Source organism: Lepidochelys kempii, chromosome 6 (assembly GCF_965140285.1).
Source record: "Lepidochelys kempii isolate rLepKem1 chromosome 6, rLepKem1.hap1, whole genome shotgun sequence".
Taxonomy (NCBI): Eukaryota; Metazoa; Chordata; order Testudines; family Cheloniidae; genus Lepidochelys; species Lepidochelys kempii.
In genome coordinates, this window is record NC_136385.1 from 14,956,476 (window position 1) to 14,982,833 (window position 26,358).

The window sequence follows — 26,358 nt, forward strand, 5'->3', positions numbered from 1 at the left end:
ACACAGATGAACCTACTATAACCAGAGGGGGAGGGGACTTTGGGACCAACATCCTGATTGCCAGTCCCTGTGCAGAAGCAGCCAGCCACAGAGACAGCCCCAAGCCAGGGACCAGTTCAGCCCCAGCATCCCAGCTGGGCAGGAGCAGGTCTACATACCAACCCAGCCAGGAGCTGGTCTCTTCAGTGAATCAGCTGGCAGTGACACACACACCCCCGTGGGGCTTTCAGGTTTTTTTAATTTAGTTGTTTTCTTGGAAAAAAAAAAAAAAAAAAGAGAAAAAAAAACAGTAAGGCAAAAACCCCAAAACTAGAAGTGGAGGGATTTGTTTTAGTTTTTTTTAAATCTACCAGTGTCCCTCCCATGGGAATCCAGGGCCCATGCCCCCTCTGTGCCTCCTCCTGCCCCAACAAGCAGGGATCAGCTAGCACTGGGCTTGGCCTCATCTCACCCAGCCGGCGAGAGGGGACCTGCCCCGTCCAGCCAGCAGTCTATACGAACACTGCCCCCTCACCCGGTTGGCAGAGGTGGTGGAGTCAAGGGGGGAAAAGAACGAACCCAGAATGAAACATACAAGGAAGGCACCTCAGTGTGTGATTCTCAGCCAGGTTCAGGGCTGCAGAGAGACGCCCCTCTGATTTTGGGGCTGGCCTGTTTCCTGGCCCTGCCCGATCCTCTCCTGCTTTGGCAGCACCTCTGAACCTCAGGATCCAACTGTGGCCGCTATCAGTGCCTCCATCCTTCCTGCTGGAAGGGGCAGGTGACTAACATGGGGGGGGAGTGGCCAAGTGGAGAAGGAGGGATGCTATCCCAAGTCAGCAGGGCCCTAGCCCAAAGCCAGTATGGCTCTGGGCCCAAGCACCTCCTCCCCCTCTCCCCCAGACCAGTGCTGTGCCTGAGGGGCTGGGTGGGAGCTCTACAGAGCATGGGTACTCACTGTGCAGGAGACATGAGATGTGGGTGTTACAAAAATGAGACCCACTGTGGGAGGAGGGGGCAGAAATCAAACAAAATATTAGCTCTCTCTACATATATATAATATACAGCTATATAACAGGCGCTCGCTTGGCCAGAGGGATGCTCCACCCCCACCGCAGCTCCCCACCTTCCAGAGTGCACATGGGGAGGGGGAAGACAGTGGGGTGGGTGCCTCTTGGCGGGAGAGGAGGGGAGAGCAGAGGGGGTGGGGGTCTCATTGCCCACAGCCCTCTCTGAAATCAGACAGAAAGTTCAGCAGACACTGCCCCAGACAGGGTTCTCGGAGAGCAAGGCCAGTCACAGCCTCATCCCCTGCTCCGGGATGGAAGAGGAGCTATGGCTCTGCATTGCCTGCCACAACATCCCTCCGTCTCCATGGGCACTCACCAGGCTCCCCCAGCCACTTGGGTGCCCCTAGCTCCTGCCTAAGGGAGGAGAGACTGACCCCTCCCCACCACAATAATGAGATACAGGATATCCCCAGCTCCCGCAAACAGCCCCCCACCCCATGGGAAGTACATTGGGAGGCTTCTGTTCTGTCCCACAGCCCCATTGTGTGCATCCCCTTGTCTAAGGGTGTTAACAAGGGCCAGTCCTTTTCTAACAGCTCCAGAGCTCTTCCCTCCCACAGCTCCCAGAGGAGTCGGGCTGAGCCAAGCTGGACAGACAGACAGCCGCGTAAGGGAGCTGGGGGACACGGCCACCTGGGGCACAGAGCACCAGCCCCGGGGATCTAGACATCAATGTCAGTGTCAATCAGCTAAGGCAACCCAGCCAATCACCGCCACTGGCTTTTGCTTGTGGTGATTGATTCGGAACGAGCGATTGGATAAGACAGACAGACACTCGAGGAAAGCGCTAGGCAAGGAAGTCACATGATCGGCTGCTTCCCTTCAACCTCCATCCTCTTTCCTTCTCTTCCTCCTGCTGCTGATCCTGCCACTTCCAGCTCAGAAAATGTCCGGACACGAGCTCCAGTCCTGCTTCTCTTTGCTCTCCCAGTATCCTCCCCGGTACACGTGCGCCAACTCCTTTGTAACAGGGTCCTTCTTCCGCTCGAACCACAGAGCCTTGTAGGGGTCGTAGGGAGCGCCTGGAGGGGGAAGGAAGATTGGCGGGAGGGGTGTCAGACACACCAGCGCCGCCTGGGGCGAGGAGAGGGGCAGGGAGCCAACAGTTTCCTTACCATCCTCCGTGGCTTTCATAGCCTCGGCCTCGCGCTTCTTGCGGGAGATGCGCTGTTTCTCCTCCAGCCGCTGCTTCTCGGCGTTGGCCTCATCCCAGCGCCCGTTCTCCATCAGCCTCTGGTCAGGCCGCAGCCGGCTGTCAGTGGGGGCGGTGCCGCTCTCGAGGGCGTTGAGCGTCAGAGCCAGCTCAGAGAAGTAGTACATGTTCTCCGCGTTCTTCCTGTGCCGAGGGACAAGGGTGAGACACGGCCGGGGGACGCGACCCCTGAAGATCCTGCCAGCATGGCATCCTCCCTCCAGCCCTGCGGCCTGCTCCGCCTGTGGGGAAGCGGTTCCCTGTCCCATGGGAATCCCTGATCTCTGCACTGGAGGGCAGAGATGGCAAGGCGTGAGCCGGCACCTGCATCTCAGACAGCCCAGAAGGAAGCCGGGGCTATGCTGGACCATCTAGCCCCCAGTGTCTCCGCCACACCCCCAGCCCAGCAGCCCTCACTCACGGGAGGGGGTTCCTTTTCCACAGCAGGACCCGACTCTCCTCGGCTCTCTGCCTCCCCTCAGCACCGTTCTCCCCACTGCCTGGCAGCACCTTGAAGCAGTCCATCTTCTCATCCCAGGTGCCCAGCAGGACAAAGTGCACTTTCCCCGAGAGGTCTGTCACCTCCCCTGTCACCTGCCGGGATGGAAAGTACAAAGTGGGGCACTGGGTGCAGCTGTCTCCCCAGCCACCCAGCACAGGAGCAGAGAGATGGGGAAGTTCCCATATGAGCCTCTAGTGCCACTCCCAGCAGCCAAAGCCAGCTGCAGGAGCCAGAAATTCACCATATTCCACCCCCTTCCTCTCCATTAACCCATCATTCCGCTCAGGAGTTCACCAGATTCCTCGCCCCAGACCCACTGCGCCCTCCATGGATTCCCCAGATCCCATCTACCCCCAGCCCCGTTATCTCCGCGCTCCTGACCCCAGAGGAACAGCTAGTTGGGACTGGAGCTGAGCCAGCAATACAGGGCTGGTTGGGCAGGTCACTCCCCAGATGTAGCTGCCATGTCACACCCCACGTGCTGCCCTCTCCTTCACCTGTCATGGGGCAGCAGCTCACACAGGTCCTTTCCCATCCTGTCTCCCCCTCTGCCCCACAGCACCTGGCCCTTTTGTTCTCTCCCCTCCTCTATCCCCCAAGCCCCTCTCCTGCACTGCCCCGATGAGCACTGCACCCTGCTCGGGGGTGGGGGAGGAGACTCGGGATGAGGATGAGCCATGAATCCCCCTCTTACCTTCCTGGCCACATCCCGGGAAAAGTAGCTGTAAGGAACAAACTTGAGATTGCACTTGTCGCCCGTCTTGTGATTGATGATTTCGATCTCACCAGACTGCAGGGGAGTAAGGTTTGGGTTAACTAGGCTCAGCAGCACTCACGATGCACTTTCCAAGCCCCCACCCCCATGGTAGTGATGGGGAAACTAAGCCATGGCTGTTAGGTGCCTAGCCCAAGTCACACGGCTGGGAATAGAACCCAGGGGTCCTGGCTGCTGCTGTACAACCCGTTCCTGGACTTACTTGCCCCTGTTCCCATCCACGCTGCTGCAGGACTGGGAACAGAACCCAGGAATCCTGCCTCCCAGTGCTGCCACGTGAACATGTTCCCAAACCCGCCTGCTCACCTGGTCTATCCATAGCTTGCCCACTATGATGTTGTGCACTGTGGTGGTCACCTTCTTCCATGTGTAGTGATTGCCGGAGGAGTGGAAGATGCAGTGGATGGTACCTAGAGACAGGGAGGTGGAGGTTGGAACAGCCGTTAGCAGACACCCCCTCCGCGCTGGGACAGGACGAACTCCACCCACCCACGCTGCAGAAGCAGTAAAAATGGGGGAAGGGAATGGCCAGTCTAACCCCAGCGGCTGCCTTACAATGCTGCAGACAGCACACACCTGCGCCCATCCAGGCCTCCCGCCCATCTCTAGAAGAGCCCCCAATGCAACACGAACCTGACTTCACCCAGCCCAACACTTAACAGCAACCCAATCTGCTTTTATCCTACAATCACATGTGCCATGCAATTAGGAAGTACCAAGCTGGCTGTGTGGGGAGCTCCCAGCTACTCCAGCCCCAGCCTCTCCCAGAAGAGAGCACTGTAGGGAGCGGGGGATGGGGAAAGCACTGGATTTGAGGATGTCCCTGCAGGAGCCATAACACTGCCGGGCTCATTTGTTTTCCAATCTCCTCAGAGGTGACCAACTGCGTTCACGCAGCGGCACTTCCCTTTACTTTGGTGGTTTCAGCCCGATGTGTGTATTTGCCGTTATGTCTAACACGGTTTCTGGACAGATGCTTGTGCCATGTAACCAATTCCAGGAAGCAGCACACGAGCAGCAGCCAGGGGGCTGAAGGACGGGTCCCAGAGCATGTCTGATTTCTTGCACAAGGGGTATAAAAGAGCAAGACACTCTCCAACAAATACTGCAGACGCCGATTTCTCAACAGCTTATAAGCAGCTTTCCAGATCTCCAATTGTACAACCAATCCCCCACCACTCTGGGGTTACCATCCAATTGACTAGAACTCCCTCAGACCCATGATATTCACTGTTCCTTCCACTGGCAAAGAAACTCAGACAACGTGGCCTACTGGACCGGGCTGAGAGTCAGGGCACCTGGGTTCTAATCCCAGCTAATGTTACCTCTAATTTTTTACATCCATGTGCAGAATGAAGTTTGTTACGTGCACCAATATGGAAGTGATGTGTGGCGGGCGTGGGGCCGAGGGGCTCAGAGGTGGGGCAGAGGGTTGGAGTGTGGGGAAGTGAGGGCTCTGGCTGGGGGTGCAGGCTCCGGGGTGGGGCCGGGGATGAGGGGTTCAGGCTCAGGGCTGGGGCAGAGGGTGCAGCCAGGGATGACAGGTTTGAGGTGCAGGCTGCCCCAGGGCTGCAACGGGGAGAGAGGACTTCCCCCAGCCCTCTCTCACTGCAGCAGCTAGTGGCTGGGGGAGGGGCGCCTCTCCCTGGACTGGCAGCTGCAGCAGGGCTGGGCTGGGCGAGGGGCGCCTCTCCCCGCCTGCGTGGCCCTTTTATAGCTTGCTGCATGGTCGCGCAGCTTAGAGAAAGCTTAGCTCCCAGCTGTGCCCCAGTCAGCAGGGTGATCTTGTATAAGTCACATCCCTTCTCTGTGCCTCAGTTCCCCCCTGTAAAATAGGGGTTGTGACCCTGATCTCTATGGCTGAAAAGCTCTAGGTCAGAGCTAGGTGTTATAAATGTCACCTTAGTTGTGTGGCTGGGGTTAGCCTGCTGCAGTGGCACTTGCTTCGTGCTTTCCAAGCTCCCCACCAGCTCAGGCCATTCCCACTATGGAAACTGAGGCATGGCAGCTGGGTGGCTTGCTCAAGATCACTCTGCAAGGCAGTGGTGGAGTGGAAATGGATCCCAGAAATCTGGCTCTCCAGTGCATGTTCCTGCGATGGGCTGGGGCAGAAGGAGCACTGAGCTGGGAGAGGAGAGGGGGCATCATCTTCACCACACTCTACCATCCTCCTTCCTGGGCAGCTGACAACACTACAGGAGGGGCTGGAGACCCTCGCTGGCACATAGGGTAACAGCAAGGGGAGTGGAGATAGAAACCCCCACTAAGGGGCCTGGGACACTCTGCCATGGCTCGAGGAACCCTCCCTAGTGCCTAGCAGTAGGGATGCTGGTGGCCAGGACTCACCGAGGGGCATGATGGATATGTATTTGCCACGGAATTTGCTGGTGATTTTGATCTCCTGGCGAAGCGTCCAGCCGTGCTTGGAGTGAGCATGGTGGGCAGCAGCGGGAGGGTGGTGGCTTACCTGGGAGAGATAAGGGAGAGAACGAGACAGTTGCCAAGGGACCTGTGCCATTACTTGCCACTCCCAAGCCCAGCACCTGGCTCTCTCTAAGAGACACAACTGTGGGGCCCTGGGGTTGGGTAGAGAGGGATGGCAGCACCAGGAGCTCCAGCTGGAGGAGATCTCTAAGGAGCCCCAGCACAGACGGCATGGCAGCCTGGCTTGCCCTCTAGGGCAGAGGCTGTTCACACCTGCTCGCAGAGGGAGCGGTAGCCGTTCTCCTCCAGCCGGTCCAGCTCGAAGGTCTCCCCCAGGAGAGGGTTGAATGGCTTGCTGGTGCGGAAGACGGTGGTGGAATAAGAGGAGACTGTGAAGGCGGCCACGTAGCAGAGCTGCTCCAGGGAGCTCTCGCACTTGGCTGCTCGGTCCAGCAGCTCATGGTACTCCAGGTCCTCGGTGAGGCGCTGCAGCATGGACAGAGGCTCGTTGAAGTTCACCTGGGAGCAGGAGAGAGGAGTCAGAGACAGGAGAGGAGCCCAGGATCTTGGCTGCCCAGGGAGCCGCAGCACTGGGAACCTAACAACCTTAGATCAATGGGGCTCATCAATTTGCAGCCTCAGTCCCAGCTGTTCCTCAGAAAACTGGAGGTCACCCTCTTTCAAAGGATTAGCCCCAGAGCACCCCCGCAGGCTGGGGGACTCACCGGCATGGGGATCTTGGAGAGCTCCTTCCCAATGCAGTTCTTCATGATGCTCCACAGGTTGAGGCTGTAGTTCGGCTTGTTGGGAATCCGAGTTCTCTTCTCCTTTTTCGTGTCCTCTGGCTGATGTTTGTACTGAGGGCAAGACCATGCTGGCATGACCAAGGGAAAGCCGGTCTGCAGGCTTTCCTGGCCCTGCATGACTTCTTCTCAGTCTTGACTCCTTCCCTCCCTTCATGTCCCTCTCTCTACCTCCAGCCTCCTTCCATGCAGCTTCCTATGCCTGGGACACCCTGCTTGACCAAGTCCACCAGATCTCCTCCCACTCCACTCCCAGAAGGCCTAGTTCTTCCCCCACTCAGCTTTCATGCACTCCCATACCCACAGCCCTGCCTGTCAGGCCCTTGGCTTCATGCCTGCTTAAAGCACCCAGCAAGCTCAAGTCAACAGTGCCAGGAACATTCCTTGGGATATCTGCCCATGTCCCCCAGACAGCTTCTCTCTCTCTCTGGGGGCTTCCATCAGCAACAAGACTGTACCTGCCCTGGGTACAGAACTACCTGCTCGTCGAGGCTGATGTCACTGCTGGCGCCGCTGATGTTGCTGCCGGTGCGTCTACAGGAAGTAGAGAAAACAAAAGTCAGCACATTGCACCCCTCAATGCCCTCCCTCCCCCAAGCCATCAGAGGCTTTTCTCAGTCTGATGCACATTGAAGAGCAAAGGAATGGTACAGGACATGGCAGGGAGGTGGAGAGGCCCAGGCCATGCTGATAGCTACCCCTCTTCATCACAGTAACCTACAGTATGGTGCTTACCAGCAGAAGCAGAGCTACATGATCATCCACAGATGTACGCGTAGGGAAGGGGCATCCTCCCTGCTAGGCAGAGGAGTAGGGAGAACGATGCCCAAGACTCAGCCCGAGATCACTCACTTGTGGCCCATGCTCTCCGGCATGGTGATGATCTCCGGTGCATCAAAGAACTCATTATCATCATCTTCGTCGCTCAGGTCTCCTTTCCCTGGGCAGCATTCATCTGCAAGAGGGAATGGTGGCAAGCTATACACGAGAGTCTTCAGTCTCCATCTGCCTGGAGCCCAGCAGGAGGTGCTATGGGAAGCAGGGCAGCAGTGCTGGCTGTGTGGGGACCTCCCAGCTATTCCAGTCCTGGCCTCTCCCAGCAGGGGGTGCTACAAGGAGCAGGGCAGGAGTGCTGGCTATAGGGGAGCTCCCAGTTATTCCAGCCCCAGCCTCTCCCACCAGACCAGAGGGCACTGTTGGGAGCGGGGCAGCAGTGCTGCTTTTGGGGTGAGCTCCCAGCTACTTCAGTCCTGATCTCTTCCAGCAGGAGCAGGGCAGGATCACTTGCTGTGGCAGAAGCTCCTGGCTACTCCAGTCCCAGCCTCTCTCAGCAGGGGGAGCTCTAGAAGGGAGCAGTGCATAACGATGGAGATGCCTGAGAGAGAGCTCCCAATCCCACCAGTCCTTGCATCACCCAGCAAGAGCAACAGCAGACAGCTGTAGTGCAGCCTCGGGGAAGGAGCCCTGCCCTCTGACCTTTAGCGGAGCCCCCGCTGCGGGGAGTGCTGGCTGGCAGCACGGTGGCCCCTCGGAAGGCTCTCTCTAGATGATTGTGCTGCTTGGCCAGTTGCTCCAGAGTCTCCTCCAGACGGATGCGCTGGTCTCGCTCGTACTGAAGGGACTTCTGCCACTTCTTGCTGTGCGTCTGCGCCAGCATCAGGAAGTCTCGGCAGGCCTGCAAGGAAGAGCACAGGTCACTGCCACAGCTCTGTACTCCACCCTGCCCCGGAAGCGCTGCCTTAGAGGGGTCTGCTCAGCATGCGTTGGTAGGCTTCAGATGCCTCTTATTCCCACCCGGGGCAATGCTGCCCCCTTGTGGACAAACAAGAGCTGCAGGGGAATTTTCAAGCCATTGGCAGTGTCCCAGCCACCACCCCAGCTCAAGTGGCCTTGTAGCCACCCAGACGATAATTCCTTCTGGCCAGTCAAGACAACATCTTCCTTGTGAGCCCCTGTGCTGAGGTTCTGAAGACTAGAGGCAGCTCTGAGGCCAGAGACTCCCTGGCAAGTGCTTGGCAGCTTACAAAGCTGGGACAGCAGGCAGAGAAATGGAGGGGGCTCCCAGCTGAAGCCACCGTTGGATCAGTCATTTGAGCGAGCATAGATCCACATTTCCCTCACAGCCCCAGCTCCCTTCTGGGGACCAGCCCATATTGGGAACTTCCCACACCCCACATCCTATAACTGGGTTTCCCATCTCCCTCTGACACCAGGGCGGTGATACCTCAACCCTCTATGGCCAGATGAGCGATCACTGAACCATGCCTTCACTGGCCTCTTAGAAAATCACAGAGCTGAGCTGGAACCGTTCTCCATGTGGAATCCTGCCCCATCCCCATCCCTTCCTACGTCCTACTGCGATCAACCCCCAGCGTGGCACACTGTATCAGGCTGCCTGGTGGGCAGAGGTGTAAAAGGGTGCAAGGGATTTACATCCTTTTACACCTCTTCTCTGCCCACCAGGCGACCCAATTCAATGTGCTGTTGCAGGGGCTGATCGCAATAGCCACAGAAGCCCTAGATAGGCACCGCAGGGCATTCACCATAACAGGGAGGGCACGTAGGCCACAGGTGCTCGTGTTTTGCCCAACAGAGGGCTCCGATGGCAATGCAGGAACCCGTAGTTTACCTGTACTGATTTACAGAGGACAATACATCTGCCCCCTGCTCCAGAGATCGCCTTCACTGCAATAGTGATCAGGGCCTTATTGTGTCGCACAGACCCAGGCCATGGCTGCTTGCCCCACACAGCACATGATCCAGCATGCACAGTTCTGCACTGATCTGAGAAGCCTCTCCAATCTGGAGCAGTGCACGCTGGGGTGTGTAATCCCTGCAGTTCCCATGTGCTCCACCCCCCGCAGCTGGCCACACTCACGTTGATCATGGCGTTGGAGGTGATGCGGAAGAGTGTGGCTCGCTCGTTGACCTGCTTGATCTTCTCGTTGCTCTCAGCGGGCAGCTTGAGGGTCTCCAGCTCGCTGAGGGAGCGCTGCAGCGCCGTGCCATGCTTGGCAATCAGGTCGTTGCACGTGCTCAGGTCCTCCACTTTGCTGGACAGGGTGCGCAGTGTGTTCTGCAGCTCCGTCTTGTCTGTCTGTGATACGGACTCTTCATCACCCGACTCATCTGGGGGGGGAGGGGGGGTCAAGGACAAGCCACATCACATCCAGCCAGGAAGGGATACTCAGCACCGACCAGCCAAGTGTGTTACCAAACCCTCCCCTGCTCCCCACACACAGTCAGCGCTTCCTACATTCTGTCTCCACAAAGTGATGGTAGTGGATTGGACAGCTCAGGGGAAATGGTGCCTCATCCTGTCCAATCCAGCTGGAGGTCAGTAATGATTGACAGCAGCTGTCATCCAATGGCTGCTCAGGTTGGAATTATAGCACCTGGCTGGGGCCTCAGCAGTGGGGACTGACCCTAGGACCTCTTTTCAGAGTACCAGCCGTCTCAGTCTGTATTCGCAAAAAGAAAAGGAGGACTTGTGGCACCTTAGAGACTAACAAATTTATCTGAGCATAAGCTTTCGTGAGCTACAGCTCACTTCATCGGTTCTCAAACCATAAGCCACTCCTACCTGGACTAAAAGAGCCAGCTCTGTTAGCCATGGCTCCATCTGTGGCCCAGCCACCGCTGGTGGGCACAGAGTGCCAGGCTGAGTGGCTGTGGGTTACAGAACCACTGCTAGTGACCCATCCATGCTGGCAGCTGGGCTCCCGTACTGCAATCTACATAAGCCACATCACAAAACTTCAGCTAGCGCTCAATGCAGCAGCCCAATTGCTTGGCAAGAATTATTACACCTATGCTCCGTGCCAGCTACCAACATGTCTCAGCTCCCGGTTCTACCCTCGGAGCAGACTGGACGCTGCCTTTTCCACCCATGTGACATCTCAGCAGCTGAAGTGCTGGAGCCCTGGTTGAACTGTTAGGGCAGAGCTTCAGCAGACAGGAGCTTTTGAGCTTCCTTCCTTGGTCTAACAGCACATGTCTGCTCACCCACAGGCCATAGCGTAAAGCTCACCTTGCTCCCCAGACAGCTGAGAAGGGGCATGGATTTGGAGTTAAAGACGGAGAATATTTTTACTCCAGACAGGCTATTTGTTGCGCTCTCCTCTATTTCAAAACAGAATCTGAAATGATTATTCTAAAGCCAGGATGACAGTAATGGGCAGGGCTGTTCACTGCATAAGTGGCTCCAAGAAGTCTATCCAAGACACTATCCAAGTCCAATACACTATCAGAACAGATCAAGCCAGGAAATCTTAAGGGAAAGATCTGATCTGACCATGTGGCTAGCTTGCTGTTTAACACACATCTTGTATGAGAGTCAACACTAGGGTATATATTAGAACTCAGAAAACAAAGACATTTCAGGAATACCAGAGCCCCGAATCTTGGAATTCACGGTTAGAGATGGCAGAGATTGTAATCAAGACTTAGCATTGTCAAAGTCAGTAAAGACATGACAGCTGATCTTTTAGTGGTCTACGTTGTCCTGAAAAAAGAAAAAAAAAAAAAGAGGTCCAGAAATCCCAAGCAGGCCAACGCAGAGCTACATTAAATAACTGTATTGGGGGTCGCTCCCAAAGGCACTACTCAGGAATGATACCTCACTGTGCTGGCAGCTGTACATACTGTCCCAAACAGATATAGCTAATCATTTGCTATGTCCATAGGGGCTAATCTGGAAAAGGTATAGAAAAATTGGGATATTCTCCCCCCGCCTCAAAACTGCAAGTAATCTTTCATTTTCCAGACCTGTTCCATCATTTGTTCTACGTTACATGGTGCGAAAGTGACAGCTGCCATTCAAGCAGCAGTCAGAGAAGACCTGGGATTTTGTATTAAGGGAGGTAACAGCTGACACTATTAGAGAGGTTCAGAGACAACTCCGATTGTCACACACAAAACTCAGCCCCTGGGTATGGCTGGACACCTACCAAGGGTGCTGATTTCACTTTCCTGAACATTCCAAGCAGCGGCTGCCTGAGTGTGGAGAGCCAATGTAAGTGCATGAGCAGATCTTTATGTGCATTCATGCCACAGCCCCAGACAGCGCGAGGCGGTAGCTGAGCCACAGTCAGACCCCCGTGTTCCCATGGGAAATAAAATTCAGTGGAGCTAAATACATCAGCCCAGGGGGAAGAACGGCCTCAAAAGCCTCTTGCTGCAGAACACAGCAGCTTAGCCATGGGATGGGGAGCCAGGCAGATTTACGATACAGAAACAGGGTGTAGTTGTGGAGATACAGCTCTACCAGAGATTGAACAGCCTACTGGGTAAAGCAGGGTCCATCTGCCCCTTATGCTAAAGCAAACTGGAAGGCAACGAGCCCCCAGGCCGTGTGTTGCCATGGGGCATCGGGCACGCAGTTCAGCACTGAGCAGTGACTGGAGAACCATGGGCTTGGTGCTGGGGAAGGCTGGAGACGCGTGGTCTTTGCCCCGAGGAGCTGAAAATCTAAATAGGATGGAACGAAACATGCCAGGAATCCCAATTGTAAAACTGTATCGACCCCCACGCTACACATCACATCCCTAAAATGGAAAGGTGATTGGTATCTTGGGGTGAAGCGTTTGGTGCTGCTTTCAGGTGCGAGGTTCTCATCATCTGCAGCTCCCAAGAGAGCTCCGAGCAGGTAGCTACAGGAGTTGGGAGATCCAATTACTTAGGGGTCTCAGATCCCGCCTCCTGACACACAGCACTGCACCCTGGGACCCTAAGCCCCACCTAGGAGAGCACTCCCTCCCCTGAGAGGAAGGGAATTCAGTCTTCATGTTCACGCATTCCTAGCTTCCCCCAAGTCCTCTGCACTGCACCACCACTGGGTCCCTCCCTCCTCTTCCACAGAGCTCCCTCGGAGAAGCCGCGCATGGCACCACTTACCTGATTCAGCCAGCATCTTGACAGCCTTGGCCTTGGCCAGCTCCAGGGCCGTGACCCAGCGCTGCCGCTCCACCTCTGAGCTGGCCTTCAAGTGGTAGGTCTGTGCCCCACCGTTGGAGATGATGAAGTTGCAGGAGTCCTCCACAGTGATGTTGGCTGTGGCTAGGTTAATGGTCCCACGACAGGTGTGACGCATCTCCGCTTTCGATCTGCAATTATGGTGGAGAAGGTTGGGGAACAAAGGCAAACAATGGGTAACCCAAGTCAACACTGAGATGGGCATCACAGAACCAGACTGCTGGCATGTAAAATTAAGACAGTCAGAGGAGTTTTTAAACTAAGGGCTGGGGGAAAGCCGACAGGTCATGCTAGTGGGGGAGTGGTTTTATATGTGAAAGAAAGCAGACTGAAATAAAGTAAAAATCCTAAATGAATCCAACTGTACTATAGAATCTCTATGGATAGAAATTCCATGTTTGACTAATCAGAGTATAGCAATAGGAATAAACTACTGACCATGTGACCAGGATGCTGACGGTGCTTGTGAAATACCCAGGGAAACTAGAGAGGCTGCAGAAACAGAAAACCCAATAATAATGGGGAATTTCAACTGTCCCCATATTGACTGGGAACATGTCACCTCCGGATGGGATGCAGAGATAAAATTTCTAGACACTATAAATGACTGCTTCTTGGAGCAGCTAGTCCTGGAACCCGCAAGGGGGGAGATGCAATTCTTGATTTAGAACTAAATGGAGCACAGGATCTGGTTCAAGAGGTGAACATAGCTGAACCACTAGGTAATAGCAACCATGGCGTAATTAAATTTAACCTCCTCGTAGGGGGAAAAATACCAAAACAACAAGCCACAGTAGCATTTAACTTCAAAAAGAAAACTACACAAAAATAAGGAAGATAGTTAAATGGATATTAAAAGGAACAGTTACAAGAGTGAAATGCCTGCACACTGCATGGAAACTTCTTAAAAACATCATAATAGAGGCTCAAACTACATGTATACCCCAAACAACAGAAACAGTGAGAGGACCAAACAAAAACAATGCCACCATGGCTAAACAGTAGTAAAAGAGTTGGTTAGAGACAAAAAGACACCTTTTAAAAATTGGAAGTCAAATCCTTCTGAGGAAAACAGAAAGGAACAAACTCCGGCAAGTCAAATGTAAAAGTATAATTAGGCAGGCTAAACCGGGGTGGCCAACCTGTGGCTCTGGAGCCGCATGCAGCTCTTCAGAAGTTACTATGCGCTCCTTGTACAGGCACCGACTCTGGGGCTGGAGCTCCAGGCGCCAACTTTCCACTGTGGGGGGGGGGGGGGGCGGGGGGGCGTGTGTGTGTTCGCTCACTGCTCAACCCCTGGCTCTGCCACAGGCCCTGCCCCCACTCCAGCCCTTCCCGCCCCCTCCACTGAGCCTGCTATGCCCTGCTCCTCCCCCCTCCTCCGGCATGCCAGGAAACAGCGGATCGGGAAGGTGGCTCTGGGAGCGGAGGGGGGGCTGCTGACATATTACGGTGGCTCTTTGGCGATGTGCATTGGTAAATTCTGGCTCCTTCTCAGGTTCAGGGTGGCCACCCCTGGGCTGAACAGAATTTGAAGAGCAACTAGCAAAAGATTCAAAAACTAAACAGCAACTTTTTTTGGGGGGGGGGGGGGGGAAGTGCAGGGGAAGCAGGGACCCTGCCAGACTCTCTGTGGGGCCACGGGATGATCCAGGCGCTGAAGCAGCATGCAAAGAAGACAAGACCATTGCAGAGAAACTACATGAATTCTTTGCATCAGTCTTCACCGGAGAGCATGAGAAGGAGATCCCCACACTAAGCCATAGCGGTAGTCTGTAACCTATCACTTAAATCTGCCTCTGTGCCAGGTGACTGGAGGATAGCTAATGTAACACTGACTTTTAAAAAGGCTTCAGAGCTGGTCCTGGCAATTGTAGCCCACTAAGCCTAACTTCAGTACCAGGCAAATTTGTGGAGACTATAGTAAAGAACAAAATTATTAGACACATAGACGAACACAATATATTGGGGAAGAATCCTTCTGTAAAGGAAATCATGCCTCACCAATCTATTAAACTTCTTTGATGGGGGTCAAACACGTGGGCAAGGGTGATCTAGTGGATACAGTGTATTTGGATTTTCAGAAAGCCATTGACAAGGTCCCTCACCAAAAGCTCCTAAGCAAGCCAAGCAGTCATGGGATAAGAGGAAAGTCCTCTCATGGACCGGTAACTGGGTTAAAGATAGGAAACAAAGGGTAGGAATAAATCATCAGTTTTCACACTGGAAAGAGGTAAACAGTGGGTTCTCCCAAGGATCTGTACTGGGACCAGAGCTGTTCAACATATTCATAAATGGTTTGGGAAAAAAGGGTAAACAGTGAGGTGGCAAAGTTTGTAGACAAAAAATTATTCAAGATGGTTAAGTACAAAGCTGACTGAAGAGTTACAAAGGGCTCTCACAAAACTGGGCAGGTGGGTAACAAAATGGCAGATGAATTTCAGTGTAGGTAAGTGAAAACTAATGCACACTGGAAAACAATCTCAACTATACATACAAAACAATGGGGTCTAGATTAGCTGTTCCCACTTAAAAAAGAGATCTTGCAGGTATTGTGGATAGTTCTCTGAAAACATCTGCTCAATGTGCACCGGCAGTAGAAAAAGCTAACAATGTTAGGAACCATTAGGAAAGGGCGATATAGTAAGACAGAAAATATCATAATGTCACTATATAAATCCATGGTACACCTGCACCTTGAATAAAGAGTGCATGTCTGATCGCCTCATCTCAAAAAAGATAGATTAGAATTGGGAAAAGTACAGAGAAGGGTAACAAAAATGACTAAGGGTCTGGAACAACTTCCATATGAGGAGAGATTAAAAAGACATGGGCTGTTCAGCTTGGGAAAGAGAGGACTAAGAGGGGAGACGACAGAGGTCTATAAAATCATGAATGGTGTGGAGAAAGCGAATAAGGAAGTATTTATTCCTTCACATAACTCAACAACCAGGGGTCACCCAATGAAATAAATAGGCAGCAGATTTAAAACAAACAAAAGGAAGAACTTCTTCACACAATGCACAGTCAACCTGTGGAACTCTTTGCCAGGGGAAGTTGTGATGGACAAAAGTATAATCTGGTTCAAGAAAAATTAGATAAGTTCCTGGAGGATAGGTCCATCAATGGCTACTAGCCAAGATAGTCAAGGACACAACCCAATGGTTTGGGCGTCCTAAGCCTCTGACTGCCAACAGCTGGGACTGGATGGTTCACTTGATAATTGGCATTGTTCTGTTCACCCCATCTGAAGCATCTGGTGCCAGCCACTGTTGGCAGACAGGATAGTGGGCTAGCTGGACCATTGGTCTGACCCAACATATCTGTTCTTATGACATGGCACCATCTCAGCAGCCACCTGTTCCCCCAGCATCCCATCCTCTTTCCTAGACAGAACTCCAGCCAAGGAGGAGAAGGTGGGGGTTTTGAGACCTTAGCAGCTTCACCCCAGAATCAGCGAGAGAGGTGGTTGTGGAGTGCCGGGCACCCCATATGCTGGTGGTTTATTCTGATTTGAGCTCCCTGCTATGTGGACATTATTAACCAGGTCTCTTCTCTGCCAGCTTTCACTAGCATATGGCAAGCTCCAGAGGCATTTCTCTCCGCCTCCCATGCCACCCCCCACATTGGCAGTGGCTCCCAGTTTGTTCTATTAATGGGCCAGGCCTATCCCCTTTTAAGAGTCTGGGTGGGGAGGCTTTTCTATGCTCATGTGATCTCTACACTGGCAGGCATTTCTATTAATAGGGCAACATCTTGAACTTCATAGAACGGCCTGATAATTTAGCCCAGCCAGCCAGCCGCACACTAGTCAAGCCAGATGGCTGGGGATTTTATGACAGGTTTCAGAGTAACAGCCGTGTTAGTCTGTATTCGCAAAAAGAAAAGGAGTACTTGTGGCACCTTAGAGACTAACCAATTTATTAGAGCATAAGCTTTCGTGAGCTACAGCTCACTTCATCAGATGCATATTGTGGAAACTGCAGCAGACTTTATATATACAGAGAGAATATGAACCAATTCCTCCTCCCACCCCACTGTCCTGCTGGTAATAGCTTATCTAAAGTGATCATCAGGTGGGCCATTTCCAGCACAAATCCAGGTTTTCTCACCCTCCACCCGCCCACACAAATTCACTCTCCTGCTGGTGATAGCCCATCCAAAGTGACAACTCTTTACACAATGTGCATGACAATCAAGTTGGGCTATTTCCTGCACAAATCCAGGTTCTCTCACATCCCCCCCACCCCCATACATACATGTGAGAAAACCTGGATTTGTGCAGGAAATAGCCCAACTTGATTGTCATGCACATTGTGTAAAGAGTTGTCACTTTGGATGGGCTATCACCAGCAGGAGAGTGAATTTGTGTGGGGGGGTGGAGGGTGAGAAAACCTGGATTTGTGCTGGAAATGGCCCACCTGATGATCACTTTAGATAAGCTATTACCAGCAGGACAGTGGGGTGGGAGGAGGTATTGTTTCATATTCTCTGTGTATATATAAAGCCTGCTGCAGTTTCCACGATATGCATCTGAGGAAGTGAGCTGTAGCTCACGAAAGCTTATGCTCTAATAAATTGGTTAGTCTCTAAGGTGCCACAAGTACTCCTTTTCTTTTTGGGGATTTTATGTTCACTGCTGGGACTCGGCCAGACTGGCGAGCTTTTGGGGGTGTTAAGCCCCAGGTGGATGTGGCTTCACAGAGTTCACACAACAGTCTTCCGCCCCCAAAGTAAATATTAACCAAGTGGACTAGTGAATTTCCGGCCAGCCACATCACACACTGCTGTCAACATGCCCAGTAATGCAGGGAGCGGAGCATGCACAGAACACCCACCACCCAGCAGGAAATTCCAGAGCTGGCCAGGGGAGATGTCCCTGCTAGATCCTGTCCTTTGATCTCACTGATTGGGCAATAGTGATGGGAAGAGAAAGGCCCCCAAATAGCCATGGCAGAATTAGCATGGCTGGAAGGGTGGGTCCTCTCTTCCCCCCCCCCCCCATTAAGGTCAAGGGATCTCCCTTCCCCCCCTCCATATGCCCCCTGCTGGCTCAACTTCACTTTTAGCAAGAACACACAGCCTCCCTGCCCTGAAGGTCACATGAGCTCTTCAGCAGCCAATCTAGTTATTCACGCTGCAACTTTTCCCTCCCCCACCCCAGCTCAGGATGAGTTCAAAGTTCCCACTGTATCGCTGTGGTACAATGCGGGGCCATCTCCCTGCCTGCATAACCAAGCAACACCTAGGCAGCCAAGGGCTGGCACACACTCACACCTTCCCCCTGGCCTTGGCAGCTTATAGCTGGCACACCAAGGAAGCTGATGTAGGTCACCCTCTTGGAGATGGGGGAGAAGACAACATGGGGGTGAGCTGCTTTATCTCAGGGGCTGCCACTTTTCCTGAGCACTCTCTAAACCCTGGAAGTCTTTGCTCGAGAGCATCAGACAAGAAGGCTGGGGGAGGGGAACTGTGCATTCTGCCCTCCCACACCCCCAGCTGTGTAACATGAGCTTGTGTTGCCAGCTATTCTTACCCTCCAGGCTCTAGTTACTCTATGAATAATACAGGGCTACCTAGAGGAGAACAGCTAACAAGCAGCCACCCCACCCTGGGTTCAGCCAGGCTGGGCACCCTTCCTCTGTGTTGTCACTTTAAACAGTTTATAATCAAGATGCCTGCCTGAGACATAACTCCTGAACCATTTTCCTGGGACTTTTCTGAGATGCCATAGACCTGGTGTCAAGAGTGGGGAGGATAAGTCACCGCCTTCTGAGGATTTAAGCTTTCATTTATTTACGAAATGATGTTTCTAGCCCTTAAGGTTGGGAAGAAAATCCTCCCAACATGACCAAATGCAGGGCTGCCTTCCTGAGGCTGCAGTGTCTCTGCTCATGGCTTTCCTGAGCATCAGCAGAGTGACATAACAAGATGCTGGTCAGTTTCATAGCTAAAAGAAAAGGAGTACTTGTGGCACCTTAGAGACTAATCAATTTATTTGAGCATAAGCTTTCCTGAGCTACAGCTCACTTCATCGGATGCTTATGCTCAAATAAACTGGTTAGTCTCTAAGGTGCCACAAGTCCTCCTTTTCTTTTTGCGAATACAGACTAACAGGCTGCTGCTCTGAAACCTGTCAGTTTCATAGCTGCCATTCCCAGCCCTCTGGACCACAGTGAGGGTCTCAAGAATCTGTCTCAGCTACTTGCACTTACATCACCATCTGAGCACTTCACAATCTAACATTCCCACTACACCCCGGAGAAGCTGGGCAGTGCCACTCTGACATCTGTAAAATAGAGACACACACACAGACTTCAGAGTAACAGCCGTGTTAGTCTGTATTTGCAGAAAGAAAAGGAATACTTGTGGCACCTTAGAGACTAACAAATTTACTTGAGCATAAGCTTTCGTGAGCTACAGCTCACTTCACCGATGCATCGTGACTTGCTCCAGGTCACACAGGGAGTCTGTGGTAGAGCCAGGATTTGAACCTATGTCTTTCAAGTATCAGGCTAGTGCTCTGACCACTGGATTGTCCTTCTCCCTTAGGCTGCTGCTGAGGAAAGATATGAGCAGAAGCAGGCCTTGTGGCAGGCCCTCAGGAGGACCCAAAGCAATAAAGCAGCAGACTGGTCTACACCTAAAAATTACATCAATCTGGCTACGTCACTCAGGGCTGTTAAGTTCCATGTCTACTGTTGCAGTTAGGTCAACCTAACCTTCTGGGGTAGATGCAGCTAGGCTAATAGAAGAATTCTTCCATGGACCTAGTTGCCACCTCTAGGGGATGTGAATTTCCTACCTCAAAGGAAAACCCCCTTCTCGAGTCCAGGACTACAGCAGAGTAGCTGCAGCTGCAAACCCCCCTCTCGAGTCCAGGGCTACAGCGATAGGGTGACCATATTTCTTAAAGTAAAAACAGGATGGCCAGGGCTTGCCAGAGCTGCCCCCACCCAGAGGGCTCGCCCGAGCTGTCCCCAGAGCCACCCTCCCCATGCCACCAGGGGCTAGCCTGCCAAGCCCTGTGCCGCCAGCAGCTGGGGCTGACCTGCTGAGCTCTGTGCAGCCTGGGCGGGGAGGAGGAGTCAGCTCTGAAGGCAGCACTGCCTGCCAGCATCACGTTTCTCCACTGCTGCTGGAGGGTTACGCTGCCTTCAGCTGAACCCCGAGCAGCAGCCGCTGCTCTCTGCTCTGCCTTGCAGCTGGGACAAGAGCCCAGTTTTGGTGAAAAAGTAGGGACGGCTGGGACAGATTTGAAAAAGGGGACAGCCCTGGCCAAATTGGGACATATGGTCACCCTATACAGTGGGGTAGCTGCAGCTGCAAAGCCCCCTCTACAGTACAGTGCTACAGCGGGGTAGCCACAGCTGTAGCATGTGTAGTGTACCCATAGCCCCATACACTCACACCCGAAGCAGCTAGGAGGCTGGGGTAGAGCAGAGTACTGAGAGCCCAACAGTCAGGAGATGGAAGAGGGGGGGTAGGGCCGGGCTTGGCAGGAAGAACCACCCCCTCCCTCTCTCTCCAATCCAGGCCCCTGGTAAAGTTTTTAACCCTTGTGGAGACTCTGGGGCTCAGATGTCAGCTACAGGCAGGGTGTGCAAACAGTTTTGTTCTACCTGAAAATATTTACTATGCAGGTGGCAATGAAATTACTTCCTGGCTGCCCAAACCTAAGCATGCAAAGCCAGGTCAGATGGGAGATGTTCAGCGAACCCTGAGGTGCTACAACAGTGGTTCTCACACTTTTGTACTGGTGACCCCTTTCACATAGCAAGCCTCTAAGTGCAACACCATTAAAAACACTTTTTTATATATTTAACATCTTTATAAATGCTGGCGGAAAAGCAGGTTTTGGGGTGGAAGCTGACAGCTCGCGACCCCCCCATGTAATAACCTCGTGACCCCCTGAGGGGTCCCAACCCCCAGTTTCAGAACCCCTGCACCACAAACAGTAGCGTGAGAAATTCAGGAAGGCATGCCCTGGAGGAAATAGTGACTCAAGGCCCCAGTGTGGTGGTGGATACCGGGCTGCACAAAGTGCTGATGTAAATGGCCTTGGTGATTCAAATCTTATCACACTCCCCACCGGAACCTGGGCATGTTGGCCAACTCCAATTCAGTGATCCCTGAATCCAATCTAAACACCACTTTGAGATCCTTCAGGGAAGACGGCACTGGAGAAAGATTTCAGTGGGTTTTTACAGAAGGTTCTAACTTGCTCACCCTGGTACAGGAGAGCAGTCCTTATTCCCACCCCAGCATCTTGGAGGGCCCAGAGCACAGAATCCCTCCACCCACACGGTAGCACTTTACTGCCTAGGTACCCACAAACAGCCAGACTGAGCAGCACTGTTACACAAGGAGCAGACTGGAGCTGCCTCAGAGTTCCAAAAGTCAGAGGGGGCAGGAGGTGCACATGGCCCCTCTGGCTGGGTGGGCGATGCCCTTGCTACCCCACTCACCCAAACAGAGAGGTTGCTTTCCACTTCCCTCCTGGTGCAAGGCACTAGAGGGCTGGACTGACCACACATCCCCTGAGCTTACACCTCACTGATCCACGCACTTAGAACAAGAAATATTTTGTTTAAAGCTCAGATTAGTCCCCAGAGTGGGGAAGGAACCCAGGAGACGTGTTATGGACCAACTGCCATGCCGGGGGCTGCTGTGCGTAGCCTGTGATTCTGGGTAGGGTGTCAACCTAGGGGATGCAGGGCAACGTACAATGGGCTGCAAGAGGCTTAGGGTTAGCAGCTGCCAGTGCTACTTATAGGTCACTAGCTCAGTGTGTGTGTGTAACCCAGTTTAGGTATGGAAACGAGGTGCCATCTCCCAGTTTGGGGAAGGGGAATTACAGGCTGGCAGCAGGAGGGTTTTCCAGCAGCTCAGGATGCCCCAAAACTGAGCTGAACAAGGGAATGTGAATGATGTCTGCTCAATTCTCTACCGGCCAAATAGCAGAACGGTGTTGAGCGAGTGCACAGACTTAGAGTTGGCCTCCTGGCCCTGAAGTTTCCTAACGGGCACCAGCCACCAACCAAAAGAACAATGGAGTCACCCTCCCGCTACTTTACCGAATTCTTGGGGCTCTACTCAGCCAGCTGGGCCTCAGAGGGAACATCAGGAAGAGAAGGCCTCAGTACATAGGGGTTATGATTGAGTGAGAGAGGAGGAGAGTTCAGATGGGGCAGCGACTGGCAGTGAACCCCTCATCTGTAGCAGCATTGCTCCAAGGAAGGGATAACATGGGGGAATCTCCCCACTGAGTGAGGGGAAATTCTGGCCCCGGCAGTAGCTCAGTGAGGAGGAGGGAGGTGACTCTGAGCAAGAGGGAACCCCAGTCTCTGCAATAACTTAGGAACCATTTGTCCAGCGAGCCCAGTTAAGGTGACTGGGCAGGGCAGCCCCTGTACCTTTGCTCAGTAACTCTGGCTGGGTGAGTGCTGGGGGGAGGGAGCAGACTCAGCAGGGGGATGGGAGATCTTTATCCAGCAAGAGTTTGGGCAGGCATCTCTCTACCTAAGTATCTCAGCACTCTGAATGCTCATTGCTTTTCATGAGAAGAATGTCCCCAGGACAAAAGACATCTCTCTTGCTGGAGTTATCTTTAGCAGCTGAGAAGCCCATTGATCTTTGGGGGAGGAGGGGGTCTCTCCCTGGGACAGGGCTGAGCCAGTTGTTGTACCAAGCTCTTATCTAGTAATTTCATCAGTAGATCTCAAAGTGCTTTACAAAAGTGGTCAGTATCATTACCCACATTTTACCGATGGGGGAAACAGAGGGGAAATGATTTGCCCAAGGTGGTCCAGCAGGCCAGTAGCAGAGCTGGGTAGAGAACCTAGGTCTCCTGAGTCCCTGTCCAGTGCTCTATCCACTAGGCAACACTGCTCTGCTTGTAGCTGGAATAGCTCAGCAACCTGTTGCTCTGGGTTTGGATGGGGGAGGGTGGCAGTCCCAGGGAATAAGTGGAGTGAGTGGCCCTGGTCGCCCCCATATTTATAACAGACCATCAGCCCATTGTGCTGGGTGGAGATATGGAAGGGTTTGTCTTTCCCTTGGAGGGCAGGCAGGGGAGGGAGTTCCCATGCCCAAATACCTACGGTAGATGAGGAGTCTGCTGCTCTGTTTGGGCATCTGGTTGCCCATGTGTTTGTAGTAGCTAAGGAACCCACTAGTCTGGACGTGTGTCTCCTTCCACAGATGCTCAGGAGGTAAGATCATTGTATCTCTGTTAGTTAGAAGCTCTTTGCACAGAAAAGGGGATGGGAGTAGATCTCTCCCACAGGAGCCTCAGTTAGGTTTTCCAGTGCCAGTGTTAGCTGAAAAGCCCATAGCTACCAAGAGATGGGGATGGGATGGAATCTCCTGGAAGAGGATCTATTTGCTGGAATTTGTAACAAGGACAGAGGGGGTTTCTGGTTAGTCATCCCCAGTAGCTGACTGCTCTGGGGGTAAGGATAGGAACTGCCAGACTGGATCAGGTCCAAGGTCCATCTAGTCCCATACTCTGTTTCAACCAGTGGTCAGCACACAAGAAGATGTAAGAACGCTGCCATGGCAGGAGAGGGATAATCTGTCTCCTACCTTAGGCCTCCTCTCATCCTAATAAGAAAAGGAGTACTTGTGGCACCTTAGAGACTAACCAATTTATTTGAGCATAAGCTTTCGTGAGCTACAGCTCACTTCATCGGATGCATTCCTGATGAAGTGAGCTGTAGCTCACGAAAGCTTATGCTCAAATAAATTGGTTAGTCTCTAAGGTGCCACAAGTACTCCTTTTCTTTTTGCAAATACAGACTAACACGGCTGCTACTCTGAAACCTCTCATCCTAATAAATTTCAGACTTAAGCCAATCTTTAATATCCCTTCCAAAAATCTTTAATTAATCGGGATGTTCTTAATCTCCATATAGCTGTCCAATCCCTTTTTGAATCTTGCTAAATTCTGAACCTCAGTGACTTCATGTGGCAGTGAGTTCCACAGGCTAATACCACACTGGTGTGAAAAAAGTATTGACTTTGAATGTCCCTTGGTCTAGTGTTAGAAAACACGGAGAACAGAAGCTCCCAATCTCCCCTTTTCAAAACCAGTGATTATTTTATAGATTTTTACCATGACCCTTCTCATTTACCTTTTCTCTAAAGTACCAATCCCAGTCTTTTCAATCTCTCTGCCTGGGAGAGTTATCCAGGCCTTGATCATATTCATCACCTTTCTCTGAACTCCCTCTAGTTCTGCTACTATCTCTCTCTACAGGGGTCTTGTTGTACAGGAAGATCCCTGATATTTACAGCAACCATGGAACCTGGTGCTCTTGGGAAACTCTCTCTGCAGGGGTTGCCACCAGTACCTGTAACTGAGGAGCTCATTGCAAAGGTGGGGGGGGGGGGCATGACTGGTGTCTCTTCCTAAGGGTAGGTACCTGTAGCAGCAGATAAGCCCACTGTTCAGGGCATAAGCAAGGGGGTCCTCTCTCTTTCCCTAGGGGTTTTGAGTCTTCCTCACATGTGGGGGCAGGGACCTTGCTACCTGAAAAAGTCTGTTGGTTTACGTACTTATCTGGCCCATCATCACCACACCCTTGCAGGGCAGGGTAATATTATTTGCAGTTTACAGATGAGGCACAGAGCATCTGGCTTCTCCAAGGTCACACATGGAGTCTGTAGCACGGCAGGGAACTGAATGACCCAATCCAGTCCTTTAACTACAAGAACAACCTTTCTTGTGAGGGGCAGAAGGGGAGAACTCCCCCTACTGGGAAATAATCACTATCTGAGTTAATGTATAAGTCTTTTGATGTGAGGACAGGAACTGAGCAGCTTAATGCTACTTTAGGAGAATGTAAAAGGGGCCCTTCCCAGCAAGCTCTAGACAGGGAGGGGGATATAGAGCAAGAGATACAGTACCCGAGGAACCCATTGCTTTGGGTGGGAAAAGGAGCCTCTTTGTTGGGACATCCCAGGCCCGGAGAAGTATCAGTGTGAGGGAAGGGTTGGGATAATAGCTGCAGAGCTAAATCACTCTCCCTAGGATGGGGTCCCAATGGGAGGCAGTCCGCATGACCTGCAGTAGCTTGGGGGAGGGAGGCCACGACACAGTGGTGAGGAGACTGTCTAGCTCAGAAAGGGAAATAGGGATTTCCTTGAAGCAGCTTAGGACCCCACTGCTGTCAGGGGAAGGGTCTCACCCATAGCTCAGGAGTTGGGACGTACCACTGGGGGTGGGGCAGGGACTCAGTCGGCAGGACCCATCTCCAGCGGGGTGTAGTAGGTCAGCACCCATTGCTCTGGGGAAGGTCAGCTCACAGAGCACAAATGAGCTCAGGGTCTCACCTGTAGTGGCGCCGCCGCAGCCCATCGCTATGGGGCAGGAGGGCGGGGCCCGGCCCGGGGGCGGGGTCTCACCTGTAGTAGCTCAGCAGCCCGTTGCCATGGGGCAGGAGGCCTGGGGGCGGGGCCCGGCCCGGGGGCGGGGTCTCACCTGTAGTAGCTCAGCAGCCCGTTGCCATGGGGCAGGAGGGCTGGGGGCGGGGCCCGGCCCGGGGGCGGGGTCTCACCTGTAGTAGCTCAGCAGCCCGTTGCCATGGGGCAGGAGGCCTGGGGGCGGGGCCCGGCCCGGCCCGGGGGCGGGGTCTCACCTGTAGTAGCTCAGCAGCCCGTTGCCATGGGGCAGGAGGGCTGGGGGCGGGGCCCGGCCCGGGGGCGGGGTCTCACCTGTAGTAGCTCAGCAGCCCGTTGCCATGGGGCAGGAGGCCTGGGGGCGGGGCCCGGCCCGGGGGCGGGGTCTCACCTGTAGTAGCTCAGCAGCCCGTTGCCATGGGGCAGGAGGGCTGGGGGCGGGGCCCGGCCCGGGGGCGGGGTCTCACCTGTAGTAGCTCAGCAGCCCGTTGCCATGGGGCAGGAGGGCTGGGGGCGGGGCCCGGCCCGGCCCGGGGGCGGGGTCTCACCTGTAGTAGCTCAGCAGCCCGTTGCCATGGGGCAGGAGGGCTGGGGGCGGGGCCCGGCCCGGGGGCGGGGTCTCACCTGTAGTAGCTCAGCAGCCCGTTGCCATGGGGCAGGAGGGCTGGGGGCGGGGCCCGGCCCGGGGGCGGGGTCTCACCTGTAGTAGCTCAGCAGCCCGTTGCTCAGCACGAACCAGCGCCGCTGATACCCTTTGATGTAATTGGTCCATTTGAAGAGCCAGCCCTCGCGGGCCGACCCGGAAGCGGAGCTGGCCGACCCGGAAGCGGCTGTCACCCCTCCCGGGCCCGCTCCAACGGGGCATCCTGGCCCGCCGCCGCCCGGTGCCGGCGAGGGGAGCGGGGTGGTCGGGCCGGGCCCGGAGCCTCCGCCGCCTCCCGCGGCCGGTGCCGAGGGTCCGGGCGCCGCCGCTGGGCCTGTCCCGGGCCCGGGACCCGCCGCCCGCAGCTCTGACATCTCGCGCCGCGTCCGAGAGCTCGTCGCGCCGGAGTCCAAGTGCCCTGCCCCCCTCCTTTCTCCGTGCGCTGCGCCGTCACCCGCCCCGCGCTCTGCCCATTGGCAGCGCTACCCCTCTCCGGGGGCAAGAGACCCGCCCGCCAGCCCCGCGGCCCCGCCCGTGCGCTCCTATTGGCACAGCGGCCTCTGCTGGGCGGGTCCTGGCAGCGTATTGGCTGGCG

At 53.9% G+C, this 26,358-nt stretch overlaps 1 protein-coding gene across 2 annotated transcripts; it reads right to left on the reverse strand.

Moving 5' to 3' along the window:
• Positions 1–221: 221 nt before the first annotated feature.
• OSBP (oxysterol binding protein) lies at positions 222–26,256 on the reverse strand. Of its 2 annotated transcripts, none has more exons than XM_073346862.2 (14): positions 25,821–26,256; positions 12,641–12,849; positions 9,624–9,874; positions 8,222–8,420; positions 7,598–7,700; positions 7,225–7,279; positions 6,668–6,799; positions 6,216–6,461; positions 5,865–5,985; positions 3,825–3,928; positions 3,438–3,533; positions 2,663–2,835; positions 2,165–2,385; positions 222–2,071 (listed from the first exon to the last, which is right to left on the reverse strand). In XM_073346862.2, exons 1-14 carry the CDS (start codon positions 26,135–26,137, stop codon positions 1,929–1,931), a joined length of 2,370 nt encoding a protein of 789 aa, XP_073202963.1. In that variant the 5' UTR covers positions 26,138–26,256; the 3' UTR covers positions 222–1,928. The 2 variants fall into 2 exon arrangements, with proteins under 2 accessions (XP_073202963.1, XP_073202964.1); XM_073346863.1 differs by lacking the exon at positions 25,821–26,256 and adding an exon at positions 25,127–25,205.
• Positions 26,257–26,358: the final 102 nt, after the last annotated feature.